This window comes from Tamandua tetradactyla, chromosome 7 (genome assembly GCF_023851605.1).
Source record: "Tamandua tetradactyla isolate mTamTet1 chromosome 7, mTamTet1.pri, whole genome shotgun sequence".
NCBI classification, from domain to species: Eukaryota; Metazoa; Chordata; class Mammalia; order Pilosa; family Myrmecophagidae; genus Tamandua; species Tamandua tetradactyla.
In genome coordinates this window covers 129,238,679-129,255,228 of record NC_135333.1, presented here as the reverse complement: position 1 = coordinate 129,255,228, position 16,550 = coordinate 129,238,679, and the positions used below count along the sequence as shown (strand labels likewise).

Genomic DNA, 16,550 nt, shown 5'->3' with positions numbered 1-16,550 from the left:
TACCAGGTATAAGCATATTTTTGGGTGTTGACTCAACTAATCCTCTTTACGACCTTTTATGATAGATGATACTATAAATTCCATTCTACAAATGATATCTTTCTGTGCTCTGCTCTTTCAATTCGTTGTGCCCTTTCCCTTAAGAAGCACTTGGGCTGTATTAGAACCCCCTTAGATCCATTAATGGGAATATTATTATGTATCAGTTAATGCTTGCTACTATAATAGATATATCTTGAAATCTCATGGGCCTAACATAGTCTAAATGTATTCCTTGCTCACATGAAATCCAGGATCTTCAATACAGTCATCCAGGGGGTCCAGACTAATGGCGGCTTTGTTGTTTACAACACGTCTTCCAAGGGTGTTTTTATTTCATGAAAGAGAAAAAGAAAGAGTATCTAATGGAGTAAGAAGTTTTAGAGACCTCTCAGCTACCCACATTCCACATGTCACATGCTCACACTTAACTGCCAGGAAGGATGAGAGATGTGGTGTAGCTGTGTGCTCAGTAAGAAAGGAAAAAGGGGACTAAGTTGATAGGAAGGCACTGGTTTTTAAAGGTTACATCTGTACCTAGGCCATCTCACTTCAGATTCCTCATTTAAACCACTGTGCTATAATGTGTTTCAGACTTGACATCGAGCTGTTTTGTACCTAAAGCAACGAGAGGATGCAGGTGGACTTCATAGTGAATCTTACACTATGCAGTTAAGATAGGACTTCATACAAAGAAGAAATACACCCAAAATATAAATTTCATAATCTCCCTTCTCAATTGCTCATTAAGTTCGGTGACTTAATGAAATTAATTAGTATTCTTTTGAAGAGATTGAAAAGGTCTTACTTTGACTTCTATTTTCTGATAGGTCTCATATGTTGTACTCATTATAATAAAACTATCATTTGATAACCTCGTAGAATTTTTGAACTGGAAGGAATCTTAGAGTTAATCTAGTCTGAGTTTTTCATTTTGCAGATAAGGAAAGAGGCCCAGCGAGCTAAGTGATTTACTTTTTCATGGTTACACACTTTAAGGATAGAGAACTATGAACTAGAGTCAAAATCTCCATCTTTTTGTTCACTGTTGTTTCTATAAACTCTGTCATTTGACTCAAGAAGCCCTTGGGCTGCACCAAAATCCTTCCTAGGAATACTTCTTGAATATTATTAAACATGCAAATACAGTGTTTGGGAATTGGGGCTGTTGTGGTTCTTTTTTTTAATTTTTTTTGAGTAATTTAGGTTTAAGTGGAAAATCTTATTAATAACCTAGTCCATTAGAAAAAAGAAATGAGCGTTTTTCCCTTCATAAGATTTAGAGATGACTTCAGGGTCATTTGAAACATCACTTTTCACTAAAAAATAACTATAGAAAGTTGAACTGACAGTTTCCTGGATCCTAATTTGAAGGTGGGAATTTGTATCTTTCCTTTAAAAGTAGGTAAAGAGCAAATCTAGCTGGTAATCAGCTTTTATTCATTGTAATTTTGATTAAAGAAAAGAAGTAATCTTGTCAGCATATTCTTGTATCAAGGAACAGACACTGTATTGAATTACCTCAGGAGGAAGGAAGATCGTTGAAGCCTATTCTATAAGGTATTTTCAGGAACTCAGGGAAATTTTCACAAAGGCTTCATAAAGAGCAGACAACTGAGGCAGTTCATGGGCCTGTCTGCTCATTTATCTCTTACCTCTCTCTCTCTCTCTGTCTCATACAGGATTCTCACTGACTGCTTTTTCCGAGTCTCCGCCCTTTATCCCGAGTCATGCACAAAGCTCTCTCTGGTCATCTGACTTCTGATACCAGGTGACCTTTCTCATCAAGTGCCCATTTCTACCTGGCACTTCTGTGGCTTTTAGATCAAATTTCCAGAGATTTGAGTTCTAGTTCCTCTTGTTCAGAAAAGACCTTATAAGCAGAAGTTACTGGATCATTTATAAGGGAGCCACTATTTATTTAGGCTAATCTTTCTCAATATCAATTCTCATTTGAAATATGGATGTAGAAGATGTTTATGATGGAGCTGAGGGGCAAGGAATCAAAAAATTCTCCCCGAGTGAATCTCCTGTTTTGCTTCTTTCTCCTGAGAATAGACTTGGGGATTTCCTCTGGTTGAAAGCTTGTTCTTACTAATAGAAGCTGTACTGTTAAACAGAAATTATGGGGTTACTTTACTTTAGTAGCAATCTTACCCTATCCCACCCAACCCCAATAATTTTATTTTTTTCCAAATAAAAGTAGAGCAGTTTTAGAAAACAGACTTTGTAAAAATACCTCTGGCACTTGGCTATTTTGTCCTTGATCATCCTGACTTCACAAATTATGGGAACTTTTGAAATTTCTTTCAGCTACTTAAATGACCATTTCTTTTAATTGGATTGCTTCAGCATGAAAGTCTAAAAATGTACCCTATTTTCTCATTCTAATGAATTAAAGTGAGAAATTAGGTGTCTCAAAAATTTTTGTTTCAGCACTTTTTTTCTATTCAAAGTGATTTACAGCAACCTAAATCCACTAACTAGGCTGCATTTCAGATGCTTATTGGAGCATGTAGGTGATGCTTTATTTCTGCTTAGAAGGGGTAATACAGACTCTCTGGGGAACTAGACAAGCCGGGTAAAACTATTAAATAGGAGTTTATGGAGAAAAATAAAATTTCAGAATCAATGAGACAAGCCAGAGTACGAAAAAGGACTGATCTCTCTAATGGAGATGAAAGCGTACAGGAACGAATTCACAACTTGGTGCTAAATTTACTCTCCTCTAGTTTAAGTGTGAGAATGTATATTTTAAGCATGCATTTCATGCCGACACAATTAAATATACATATTGAGATATGAAATATGAAATGAGACATTCTATGGAATATAGGTAACTTTCCCTAACAGTCATATCTTTGTTCCTTATTTATGTGTTGTGCCGTTTTGATATTCATTAATTATATTAATAGTAAAAGTAAAGATACATTTAAATAATGTATACAATTTCAAAGCATTTTCATATACATTGTCACATTTGGTCTTCATAAGGACTCTATGGGGCCATTTTTGAGATGAGGAAACCAATTCTTTGAAAGCTAAATGGACTTGTTTCAGGGTTTATTCAAGTATAATATAGGTGAAGCTAGGCTTGGACCCAATAATTTCATTTTCAGAGCCCATGTCATTTCTAGGCAACCAGGCATTGTGTGTGGGGATATTGATACACTTAAATCATTCCTCTAAACCTTCAAGAAGTGAAGTTGCATATGTTTGGAGCTCCACAGGAGAGGCCATGTAGGATAGAGTTAAGATCATGGTTACTATAAACAAACTGCCTGGATTCTGAGCTCTAGTTTTGACCCTTTCCAGCTGGTTTACTTGGTAAATTACTTAATATCTCTGTGGCTCAGTTTCTTCATTTGTAAATTGGGGAAGACTATATTTTCTTCCTTAATAGTTGTGATGATTGAATGAAATAATACTTGGCATAGAGTGAATGCTCATTAAGTATTAGCTATTACTGTTATTCCATAAATTACTTCTAGAGTGAATGAATTATTTTTACTCTACTCAAGGTATTTGATTTATATAAAAATTAATTTTCTCAAAACTCACTTTTCCTTATCTACTTTTTGATGGTTTATTCACAAGTGATGAGTAAAAGAATGAAATTCACCCTATTATGTATATACATAATACTTTGATATTATATATTGTATGCAAATATTTATCTATGCATACGCACAAACCAAATGTCATTTTATCTGGAGTTTTTTTCATATGGGGAAACACCTTTCAACATGTAAAAATGCAGTTGGAAACAAAGATTTTGGTAATGTGCCCTATAGGACTTCATGCCAGAATATATGTCCTAGTAGCTTTGAAAAACATCTAAGAGTTTTAAGATATATTTTAATAGGAAGTCTCTTAAAGCCATGTTTCTAAGGCACTGCAGGGCCAGTGATCCTGTTGCCGCAGTGAGACATGGACGGTCATAACCATGGAAATCAACAAATAGCTCTGGATAAGAGTTGGTATCCGTATTTCATGAGAATTTAATGAAGCCTGTAGGTCTTTGGTGTCACTTCACAAAAAAAAAAATGTAGGAGACAACACTGCATTTACATATCATGTCCATGGTGGAAAAAATATCAGAATTTTTTTTTTTTTTTGGTAACTTGGAAATTGTGACATGAAGAAAACTGTTCTTTTTCATTTAAATTGTCTTCAGGGGGTCTTGCATCATTTTAATACGATACTAATTGATCTTCTGTGGAATCTATTTTGTTAATTAGGAAAGTCCTAATATTTGATTAGGTTAGTTTACCATGGGCCCTGTCTGAATGTGTGTAGAATATTCTAGTAAATGCTTGAATTTCCTACAGTCTCATTAACCTTTTAAGGGGAAACCACAGGAATTAGTTTTATCTTCCTAAATTGCTTGTTTACAATTTATTAAACACATACCACATACTGAGCAGTTTACATGAAAAATTAGTCTTTGTCTACAAGAATTTGTAAGATACTCAGCAGAAAAATAAGGAAACTATGCATATATGTTCATATGCAATACTTTTATGTGAACAAAGTTCTGCTCGAAGTTTCAGTTTCCTTCTTTGGAGTGCTCACTTTACTTGGCATATTAACCCAAATACTGAAGAGTCCATTTTTCCTACCTATGTCCTTAAACTCTTTGAGTATGAGATTATCTACCTATCCATCTATCCATCCATCTATGACTATTTCTCTCTCCTACTCTATCTACCTATCTCTACCTATACTCTATATCTACCATTTATAATCTTAAAAGGTTAATTATTCCCTTTACTTTCCCCCCAAAAAGCTTTATGCTTCCAGTTTAAATAAGCCAAATAAAGGCTGAGAGAGTTTTTCACAAAGTTCCATTTCTTACCAGGAATCTCAGCTTAGGTTTCTGTGCATTTCATTCACAGGCTAGGAAAAGAAAGGACAGAGCAGGAAGGTATTGTGTCTGCCAGGTTACCAACTGCTTTTCCTAGTCACCTTTATTATCAATCTTTTAACATTTAGTACCTTCTTCTCTGAAGGTGTACATGCCTCTCTTTCTTCCCATTGAAGCTACCATTTTACCCTTTTCTCCTTTGTACCATATGGTCATCGTTTCATCTCCTTTCTCTTCCCAGAAGAAAGACACACTTCTTCACCAGTGTGCCAGCCTACCAAATTTAGCCAATGCAATTGTCCCATTATGGGATAGTCCTGTACAGTTCTTGAATTATGTAAATATCCAAATGTTTTCTTTTTAATCTTTATTCTGCATAACATAGGACAATCCAGGTTTTGAGATATCATGCTCATTGATTAAGTCTCCAGCTAATACATTTTGGGAAAAAAACCCTACTGAAAAATCTGAAAAGCAGTAGAAAGACTACTGTATAATTACAGTTAAGTCAAATTTTTAGCAGTAACAATCAACCAAATCTTGGAGGCTTATAATATGAAAAGGTTTACTTCTCACTCATAGGTGCATCATGAATGACTGTGGTCTCTGTTCCATGTCTGCTCACTTGGGGACACAGACTGAAGGATTCTCTATCATCAAGCTCATTGTTGGTTGCTCTGGCTGGTAAGGAGGTTACACAGTCATCTCTTACACAATAGATGAAGAGATTACACAGTAAAGTATTACCTTAATTGCACATTAGCTCTGAAAGCTTCCACTTAGACTGATTCCTTTGCTTCTCCTAAGTGATCCATGTTATTTTAGCTTTCATTTAATTGGCCAAAGCAAATTGCATCACCACATCCATATTTAATGGGGTGGAGAAGTGCAATATTATGTTGCGTCTAGAAGGGAGAGAATGGAATTAGTTAGGGGAACAATATTAATGACTACTATATAACTTTATCTTCGTTTTCTTTTATAGGGGAAGTTGTAGGTTTACAGACTCTTGTATTTCTTGTCAAGCAAACTAGAAAAGAATTCTGATGTTGGCATTGGGAACAGGAGACCAGATGCAGAATTTTTGTTTTTTACCTTTCTATTCCTTTCTCTGATGTGTACTAAAATCTCCTTAAGATGGTAAAATTGACTTGGTGCTAAAATGATGCTTTTCTCACAAGAGGTCAGTAGAACCTCACTGTGTGCTCCTAATAATCACAGTACTAGGGGAAAGAGGAGAGCCCAGTCATCCTCAGAGCACTCTGCCAAGTTGTCTCAGCTCAGTGTGCAGCCTAACAGCATTACTCTCTGAAGAAGCCCTGATAATCCCTTGTCTTTCACCCTGCTTGCATTAACAGACTTGCGGGAGTAATCTCCTCATCGCTCACATCTCTGTTTCCCCCCCAAAACCAATCAAATGTGCAAACACCCAAATCCTTTATCACCACAGAGACACTTATAACCATCGACGGTGTAATCCCAGCCCATCTTCCATCCCAGACCTTACCACTGTGTCCTCAGCACTTTACAGGGGGCAACTAACTCTCTTCTATCCTCTAACCTCTTATTTGAATGTCATCTTAACCTTTTTTTTCCTAAATGAAACCTGCCTATCCCCTATGTGTGTCACTTCCTTCACATCCTTGTCCACAATGCATGACATTTTTCTTCTCTTTTCCCATGTGCCTTATGACTGAGGGGCAGGTAATTGACCTTGTTTCTCTTTGATGCTCACACCTAACTTCCTCGGTGCCCACACACTCAGCCTGCACTTCTGTTAAAATGAATGAACTGTCGCCACACCAATCGAATGCCACTCCCACCACGTGCCTTGGATCTCAATTACATTTTCTCTCTCAAGAACTTTCCTTTCTAATTTTCCATTTTCTTTCTCATATTGTCAGTTTCCCTTTCTACTCAATCATTCCAGCAGACAAACAGTTCAATAGCATCCACTAAAAAAAATTCCCTTGACTCCAAGCTTCACTCCAGCTATTGTTCTATTTCATTCCTCCTTTTATAGAAATCTCCTTGAATAAAAGTTTTATAGTCATTTCCACACATTGACTTCTGTTTTCTACTAACCTTACTTCAATCATGCTTTTTATTTTCACCATTCCACTAAAGTGATTCTTACCAAGACTGAATACTAACAATAATAATAATAGCTAACAAGGGTGCCCTCTATCAGGCAGGTAGCATTTTGAGCACTTAATATATAGTCACTTATTTAATCCTTAATTTAACTCTAGGAAATGGCACTATTAATGTGCTTATTTTAAACATGAGAAAACTGCCTTCCAGTGATGTTAGTAACTTTCCAAAGGTCAGGCAACTAGTAAGAAGAACTTGGATTTGAACCCACCTACTCTGACTTTGGAGTCTATGCTCTTAACCATATACCATATTACTTTTTTTTAAAAAAAAAGTTTTATTCACACACCATACAATACATCCAAAGTGTACAATCAATGGCTTTTGGTATAGTCACAGAATTGTGCATCCATTGCTACAAACTATTTGAGAAAATTCTCTTTGCTCTGAAAAGAAAAATCCCATATCCCTTATTCCCCCTATTACTGACATTTAGCATTGTTATAGTACCTTTGTTACAATTGATGAAATAGTACAATATTAGTGTTAACTATAGTCCATAGTTTGCATTAGTTATATTTTTTGCCATCGATCACCCTATTATTAGCATCTTCTAATAGCGATGTAAATTTGTCCTATTCATGTAAGAACTTTCCTACATATGCACTATTCACCACAGTCATCATCCACAATAGGGCTCACTATGTTATTCAGTCCCATATTTTATCCTCTAGCTTTCCTTCTAGTGGCATACATGACCCTAAAATTTCCCTTTCAACCATAATCACACCCATAATTCAGTGCTGTTGATTATACTTACAGTAATGTGCTACTATCACCTCTATCCATTTCCATTTACAATCAACCTTATTAAAAATTCTGTACAAATTACACATCAGTTCCCTATTCTTTATCCTTGTTTTGTCTCCTTGTAACCTTTAATATAGAATTTAATTTCAGGACTTTGCTCATTTTAATTAGTTCATATTAGTAAGACTACATTTGTCTTTTTGTGTCTGGCTTATTTCAGTCAACTTAATGTCCTCAAGGTTCTTCCATATTGTCGCATGCCTCCTTCTTATAGAGGATAATACTTCATTGTATGTATATACACATTTTGTTTATCCATTCATCAGTTGATGGACACTTTGGATGTTTCCATCTTATGGCATTTGTGAATAATACCATTATGAACATTGGTGTAGAGATGTCTATTTATGTCCTTTCAGTTCTTCTGAGTATATACCTAGTAGTAGGATTACAGGTTCATCTGGCAATTCAATATTTGCTTTTCTGAAAAACCACCTGACTGTCATCCACAATGGCTACACTAGTCTACATTCCCACCAGCACTGAATAAGTGTTCCTGTTATTCTACATCTTCTCCAAAACTTGTAGTTTTCTGTTTCCTTGATAGTGGCCATTCTACTAGGTGTGCATTGGATGTGAAGTCTAAGAAACCACTTCCTACCACAGGATCTTTAAGATGCTTCCCTACATTTACTTCTAGGAGTTTTATGGTCTTAGCTCTTATTTTAATTCTTTGTGAAAAATTATTTCTTTTCATTTAACTGGGTCTTATGACAGCATTTGACATAGGCAACCAATCCTGACTTCTTGAAACATTTTATTCCGTGATCTTCTATTCGTTCATCTCATGTGCTTTGCCTTTTACCTCATGTATGGTTTCCTACTGATCTTCTTTCCTGGCTTTTCAACATCAGATCTAAGTTTTGGATTGTGCTGTTCCATGTCTTCTATATTGGTAACTTTTTCCTGAAAATCTTCTTCATTCCATGGCTTTAAATGCCACTTAAGAGGTTTAGGTCTCTTAAATTTATATTTTCAGACAAGATCTCTCCCCTAAGCTCCATTTTATAAATGTTGCTACTTGATTTATATTTCTATATGGACATCTTATAAAAATCTCAAACTTACCATGACCAAAATAGAACTATACCTATCCAAATCTTACCAATCTTTTGCTCATCTCCCTTTCCCCAGGTCTTCTCCATCTAGTGTCACCATCACATTCTGGTTGGTCAGACCATACCTAGAAATCCCTGAGTCCTTTTATTCTCACAGCTCCCATTCAGCCCATTAACAAGTTAAACCAACTCTACACTGAAATATCCCTAACTTGCTACTTCTCCCAACTCTGCTGCTATTACTACAGTCTAAATTCCATTCTTTATGATCTAAACTCCTGCAACTGGTTTGTAGCTGGTATCCCTAATTCCGCTCTTGCCCTATTTAGTCCATTCTCCAAAGAGCAGCTCGAGTAACCTTCTAAACAATAAATGAGGTGATACCATTTCTACCCAAGGGCTTCCTTTTTCAATGAGAATAAACTCCAATATCCTTATCGTGGCATATCAGCCCCTACATTTCCATGACATTTCCCTCTACCTTTCAAGCATTCAACCATATGAAGTCACATGGCCATCTTCCTGTCCTGGGAAAACCACACTCTTCCCCATTTCAGAACCTTGTCATTTGCTGCTCCTTCTGCTTTCTATGCTCTCTTTTCTTCCATCTTCATAATGGAATGCTTACTTCTCATCCTTTAGTTCAGGCCTGAGGTTCCTTTTCAGGAGGACTTCCCTAAGACACTTGTTAACATATAACTTCTCTGCTTAATTAATTTCAATCATGTTACCTGAATATCTAAAATTGTCCCATTTAATTTAGGTATTTATTGTTCGGTTTTCCTATAGGAATATAAGCATTTTGAGGGTAAGAATTGTGTCCCTTTTATTCATTATTGTATCTTCAGGGCTCAGAACAAGGCTGATGCCTAATATTCACTAACTTAAAATGTAAGTAGAGTACATTGTAGAAAGCAATATATTGATTGTATAAAATAGTGCTCGTTTCAATAAGTTAAAACAAACTGACTCATCCTTAGCCCATCAAACATTTTCTGACCATGGGAGTATAGGAGTAGAAGTCTGGCTTTTAAAATTTTTTGTCTTTCATAGAAGTAGACTTGTGTTTGAATCAAGCACAGAACACATCTATACTTGTATGTATTTGCAGTAGCAGAAAATGGTATCTACCTCTTGAAATTTCTTTCGAGGATTATATGGCAAAGTTGTTTGCTACACCTGAGTTCTTGGTCTCAGTTGGAGGATTTGAGATGTGGACAATGTGTGTGAATGCTCTCTTACAAGAAAAAATCTAAACAAGCAATCTGAACTGAGTTACTGCTTTCTGGTCCCTCATATGTCCTTGGAGAGAATTAATATAAATGTATGATGTGCTGATCTCTTTTACAATGTCTGTTGTAAAGCATTGCAATATTGTATTTATAACATTAAAGAACTTTAGATCCTGTTTTCTATTTAGATTTCAGTTTTTATATTTATCACATTTGTAAAAATTTCTTGGAAGCATACAAATTTAACAACTTTTTTTTTATTTCAAGCAGGTTTTATTTTTAGTGGATGAAATGTTTGACTTAATCATTTCATACTAGGCTTAATACTTTGAAGAAGAAAAGCAGAAATAAAGATGAAATCTAACTGGAATCCTACCATAATTTGATAAGTGAGATCCAAAATTTCAGTGTCTCAGAAAGCTCAGTGGCCTTATTGCCACATTAATGAAATGCGTAGAGGAACCTCACAACCGATTGGACTGGATTTCCAGGGTTCTAGCTACCAGATAAATCCATCCAAAATCTGGCTGTGTTTTTTTTTTTTTGCCAATTGGTAGCAATTTTCTCCTTAAGAAAAATTGAAAGTAATGGTCCTGGGTCCTTTGTCTGGGATTTCCAAGTCAGCGGTAGCAATTTCAAGAATCATCCAATTGGTACATTTCCAATGAGAATGAGCAGATTGCTGAAGAGACAGGAGTCCACCCTGTGCCACACCCTGAGAAGAGATTCCCTACCTGGTCTACACACTCTCCTCAGAAGAAGAACATAAACTTGTTCAACCCCACCCACTTTGAGAATGGGGTGATTTGGGCCCTATTGCAGGATATCTTGTTTAGATCTCTTCCCTCCCTCCCTTTCACCAGAGTTTGATTAACATGTTGAACAAAATGTTGTGAAAAAAATCATCTGAAAATTAATCTATTTCTGATGGCATCATATATATTGCCTCTATAATTCAGACTGTTTTACCATTCTAATCTAGTCGCTAATTGTTCCTGCTTCACCAAGCATTTACTGACAGAGATGGTCCTCCTACATTTAGAAAAGAAATCAAATCTGCGTTATGGAGTTAGCATCATTGTATTTCTAGTTTCATGCATGGTGGCTCCCTTATAGAGCTATATTTAGTGTAATTAGAAGTAAAGAGAAGGAGGGAAATGTCCAACACTTTCTCAGTGTTGTCTTATCTTTTGTTTTTGTTTGTGCAGCGCACCATGTTAAGACGGGAACTTGCGAGGTGGTGGCACTCCACAGATGCTGTAATAAGAACAAGATAGAAGAACGGTCACAAACCGTCAAGTGCTCCTGCTTCCCTGGGCAGGTGGCAGGTACCACGCGAGCTGCCCCATCTTGTGTGGATGGTGCGACTTCTTCCATTGCTTATTGTGATAGTATATTGGAGATTGTTTAGAACTGGGGCTCCCCCATAGCGGTATTGATTGGGGACAATCCTGGGGTGCCACATGATAAATCACATGGCCAAAATGTAACTATTTGGGAGATACTTAAAATCTAAAAATCCTTTGGAGGAAGGTCCAAGGCTTAATGTAATTTTACACCAAAAAAGAATTATAATAATGTTCCAACAAGTCGATGTGTTTCTTGTTCTGGTGACATGAAATATCAGTTTCTCACTGAGGGGCAGGGAGGGTTGAACAAATTGAGAAAGGGAGGATGAAAATGGATGATTTCATAGCATGGGATTTTAAACCCATGTATGGTTCTAAAGAGTGAAAAACAAAAATAAAAAATATAAATAAGTGAATATTTAGTTGTGAATAGAATTCATGTAAAATATTGATTTTGTTGAAGGTGCATCAAAATATTAGTATTTTTAATCTGAGGCACATCCTATTTAATTGGCTTTAGCATAAACAAAAATTTGTTAAGTGCTCATACTATCACGGTGCATTCTTTGTGATGGGGATTACTGCCCACAATAAAAGAAAATCATGTTAACTAACGAATGCCCTCCTAATTATTAGCCTACTAATGGCAAATGGTATATTGATTCTAAAATATTTATTCTAAACTGGTTCATGGGCCCATAGTATTATTGTTTATATACATATGTGCATGTACATGTTATCATAATTTCTTTTTGATATAAATAGTTTTCATGAAGGCAACATTTTAACATGATGATTACTTTTAGTCAGAAAATCTAGAAAGAGCTAGTCCCTTTGGACAAAAGAAGAGGAGGATATCTCAAAACTTAGTTATGCGGTAGTGGGAAAATCAGGTGGCTTTCATTCCTTTTAAAATGTGTACCCAAAGAATTAACAGACCCAGTAGAAACCATTGAATTGAAATTTTTATCTCCTATAGCTTCAATAGTGGAACAGAAATGGTGGTGTCATATGCAGCCGTGTCTTGAGGGAGAGGAATGTAAAGTGCTTCCAGATCGGAAAGGATGGAGCTGTTCCTCTGGGAATAAAGTGAAAACAACTAGGGTAAGTGGACAGCCAGCTTGGTGAAGCAAAATATCTCTGAATTAACAGAGTGCGAGGCATGTATAATAACATCTAAAGGTACTGGTTGTAGAGAGGAGAGAGTACAGTTTTGCATAGTACATTTTCTCCCATTTTCTTCCTAATTCATGTTTTTCATAGTACATTTTTATTTCACTCAGAGTAACATCTTCTATAGATTGCCATCAGTTGTCATGTTATCCGATAAATAAACACTATTCATTCCTTCCTGAGATACTGACAATAATGAAAAACTTTCTGAAGTTTAATGGTTGGGAAGGTAACCCCAATCCCTTATTCATCTGAAATACAATAAACTGAAAAAATTTTGAAAAAATAGAATTCATATTTTATGTGATTCAATAAAATCTTTCAAGTAAGATCCTTTCAGTTTAATGAAAGTAAGTATTTTGATTACCCTAATTTCTGAATCATTAAATAGTTTTCTAAAGGTTAAGGTTTGTAATCAGTGTGATTAATAGGTTACTGAAAGGAATGTCAGAATCTCAGGATCAATAGAAAAAAAGTACTTATCAAACAGTGATAGGGTTCAGGTTTGTAATGACTGCTCTCTGGGGGAAGGGAGAGCAGTGAAAAATAGCTAGCTGTATTCTTTGATCTCCTAATTAGTTATGGTGATCATGGATTTTCAGAATTTGAATTATTTTCTTCATAGAATCAACAAATAAAGGGTTTGTTTTGTTTTGCTTTTTGCCCTGTGGAGAAAGCAGACTATTTATTACAGTTGAACAATTGGGAAATACTATAGAAAGCTGATAAAAGGGGGTATTTTATAAAAAGTTACATGAAAGTAGAGCCTACTTAAGAAATTGATCAACAGTAGTAGTATTTTGAATCCTTATCTGGACATATTCAAGAAGTTTATTTTACAATGTCATCCAGATATGTAATTCAGTTCTATCAGGTAGTGCATTGGCTGCTCAGACATATGTAGATGTGATCAAGATATAAATAGTGTAGGTAATGACATTATATTTTGCAGAATTATTCTTGACTTTCACTTATTGCTAAGTTCTGGCACCCCTTTACAAGATTCATAGAGTCCATGATGTGTGGATTAGAATGATTGCATTATTAATGATTAAACATATGATACAATATATATATATATATATATATTTGTTAAATATATTCTGGCAATATAAAAATTTCTTTATAAGTTATTTATAGCATGGAGATTTTTTTTCCTAGCACTATTAATTCTAAGTCCAAAATAGCACTCATGGGAATTCACTTAAGGTTTGAGATTCTGGCACAAATATATATATATATTGAACTCTCTACAGCTAAATTCAGTTTTTATTTACTTCAGCAGGTAAGGGGAAGCAAATATTTATTGCACACTTAAAAGATATGCCATATACTGAGCAAAGTGTTTTACATGAATTAGCTTATTTAATCCTCTTAATGGCCCTGTGAGGAAGGTGATATGATTATCTTCTTTTTACAGATGAGTAAACTAAAGATTCAAGAAGTTAAATAACTTACCAAGGTTATATAACTCACTGATGGGGAAATTAAGGTTCAAACCACACAGTCTCATTCCAGAACTTATTCTCTTAACCTGTACACTTTAATGACTTTATACTAGATAATTTAGTTTATTCTTAAGTAATAATGATAAAATAATGATAAAAGTTCCTTATACTTCTGTTCATATGAAGTAGACCTTTAAAAATGTCTTTAACTTTCTGGATCATTGAAATGCAAAGGTCGAGACTAGATATGCCCAGTACATTGTTTCGGGAGCACTTTTTCACTCCCTGCTGGCCCTGTTGGCCATATTCTCAATGATCCATACTCAAAATTATGTCTCCGCTTCACCAGTTCTTCATAATGTAATGAAAGAGGATGGATGACAGACTGAGGTAGGAAAAGCCACATCTAGATCCTACAGTTTGTTTTAATGATAAGGCATTTTCCCACATAAAACGGATAACATTTCCTATCCTTCTTTCATCTGTTTTGCCCTGGAGAACAGCTAGTAACTGAGGATGTCCTTTAAGATGTTGTAGAGAGGATTTGTACAACAGTAGGTGGTTGAATTAAATTAGTTTTGCGATCTCTTCCAGTCCTCACATATAAGAGAGAAGAAGGGGACTTGAAAGTAGGAGATTTTTAAATACAATCAAAGTAAAATTGCTATCCTTTTGCCCCCTCGCAAGAAGAAAAGAGTGCTCGTGAAAATGGAGCTACCTAAGCATTTTCAACTAAAGGGACATCTTGGTACTCCAGGTGGCTAGGCAATTATGTGCAATTATGAATGTTAGTTTGGCCCACAACAAAGTTGGGTACATTTCCCTGATGCCACAAAGGAAGCAAAGTTTCTACAGTTATTATGGCTTTGCCATCTCCCCTGAAAAAGAACAAAAAGTGTAGGAAATAAGAGAAATGCTTGAAATAGTTTGAGGTACAATATTACTTTGCCCACAGCGAGTGTTAGAGATAATTTCTGCCGAGCATAAATAGCAGTAATGTTACTGAGAAGAAACTCAATCATATCTTAATCATTGGAGTTATTATCCACTTGCCAATTTTGAATACGGTAGTATCATTGTAGTGAGTCAACCAATCATTGGAACCCTGATTTGACAGGGCCAGCACATGTGAGAAAGTACAGAAGTTAAGCAGAAATAGATTACAATATAACTGAGGAGCTGCTCTCAGTCAAAACCTATATGTGTTACGCAAGATATGCTAGCATTGTGGGAATATCACTGCAAGCAAAATGGCTAGAGAAATGATTAAAATTTGCAGTGATGTTCACCCTCCCTTGTAATTGTTGGTATCCAATTTGGGGTGTTCTAGTCAGTCTAGTGTTAAAACAAACAAAAAAAAAAAAAACAAAAAATAGCCCAAACTAATGAGGAATTTTGCTTGTTTTCAGCAGATATGAGCTGTACCCCAGAACTGATTACAGATCGGGGCTAGGTAGACTCTTCATGTAAGGCTAATTTGGAACCTAATTGTGCATCCCATTGTAAATGTGGATAGTGTCCTGTCTTTGTACTAGGTTGAGGAAGCTTTTCATGTATTCTGATCTATTTTCTTTTTGTCGCAATATGGGGAACAGTCACAATTAGAAAGCCTTGTTGGAACACCAATATTTACATACATGTTCTTCAAAACTCCAAACATTTAATCTAGAGAGAAAGGAGCATGCAACATTTGTTCCCCAAACCCTATTTCTTATTCAAAAGGTGGAAGACCTTATAAATGTGTGTTACATCCGTAACCATGTCTTGCACAGCTTTGAGAAATTCTAAGTAAAAAGCAAGAAAAAAGTATAAAAGCCTTTTGAGATCACATTCAAAGATAAATAATAAAGAACTTTTAAAAGAATCATTAATAAAAGAATAGTCCTTCCTGTATGAAAGAGCACGTAATTATATGCTAATTATATAATACAAAAGTTAAGGAAGGGGAAAAGGTGCTGTAGAGCTTGTAGGATTTGAGAAAAAAAGTCTTTTGATACGTTGTTGGAGTCATCAGAAAAAATAGACTGTGATTCATTTCTTTTATGTTTTGATATTCTTTCTCTGTGAAAGATCTCCTATGTAAAGTCACATTCTGCTTTCAGGATTTACAGCCCTCGGTGGTTGGCATGGACACCAAATCCAAACTCCAGTGGTCACTGTGGCTGTTGTGTCTGGTTATTACCTACGGAAAATGAACTCAACTTCATATTTTACAATACCTTATATTTGGGACTAGAAAGATTATCTTTAGTAATCATAAATGCTGGGTCTATTGACTATATATGCTTAAAAATAAATTTCCTGGGTAATTTTTAACTAAAGTGGAATTCTTTCATTTTTACTCATTTACTTAAAATGCTGTAAGCGTATAAGAACTCTTCAATTTTTAATTGTCCTTTTAAGTATAAATAGATTTTAAG

General features: G+C 35.4%; 1 protein-coding gene across 1 annotated transcript in view; it reads left to right on the top strand.

Moving 5' to 3' along the window:
• Window positions 1–16,325, top strand: part of TAFA2 (TAFA chemokine like family member 2) — a 121,750-nt gene extending 105,425 nt beyond the window's left edge. The window contains exons 2-4 of the mRNA XM_077168275.1: window positions 11,369–11,521; window positions 12,489–12,613; window positions 16,233–16,325. Of these exons, the coding sequence (XP_077024390.1) occupies window positions 11,369–11,521; window positions 12,489–12,613; window positions 16,233–16,325 (371 nt within the window). The remainder of the gene's footprint in view (window positions 1–11,368; window positions 11,522–12,488; window positions 12,614–16,232) is intronic.
• Window positions 16,326–16,550: the final 225 nt, after the last annotated feature.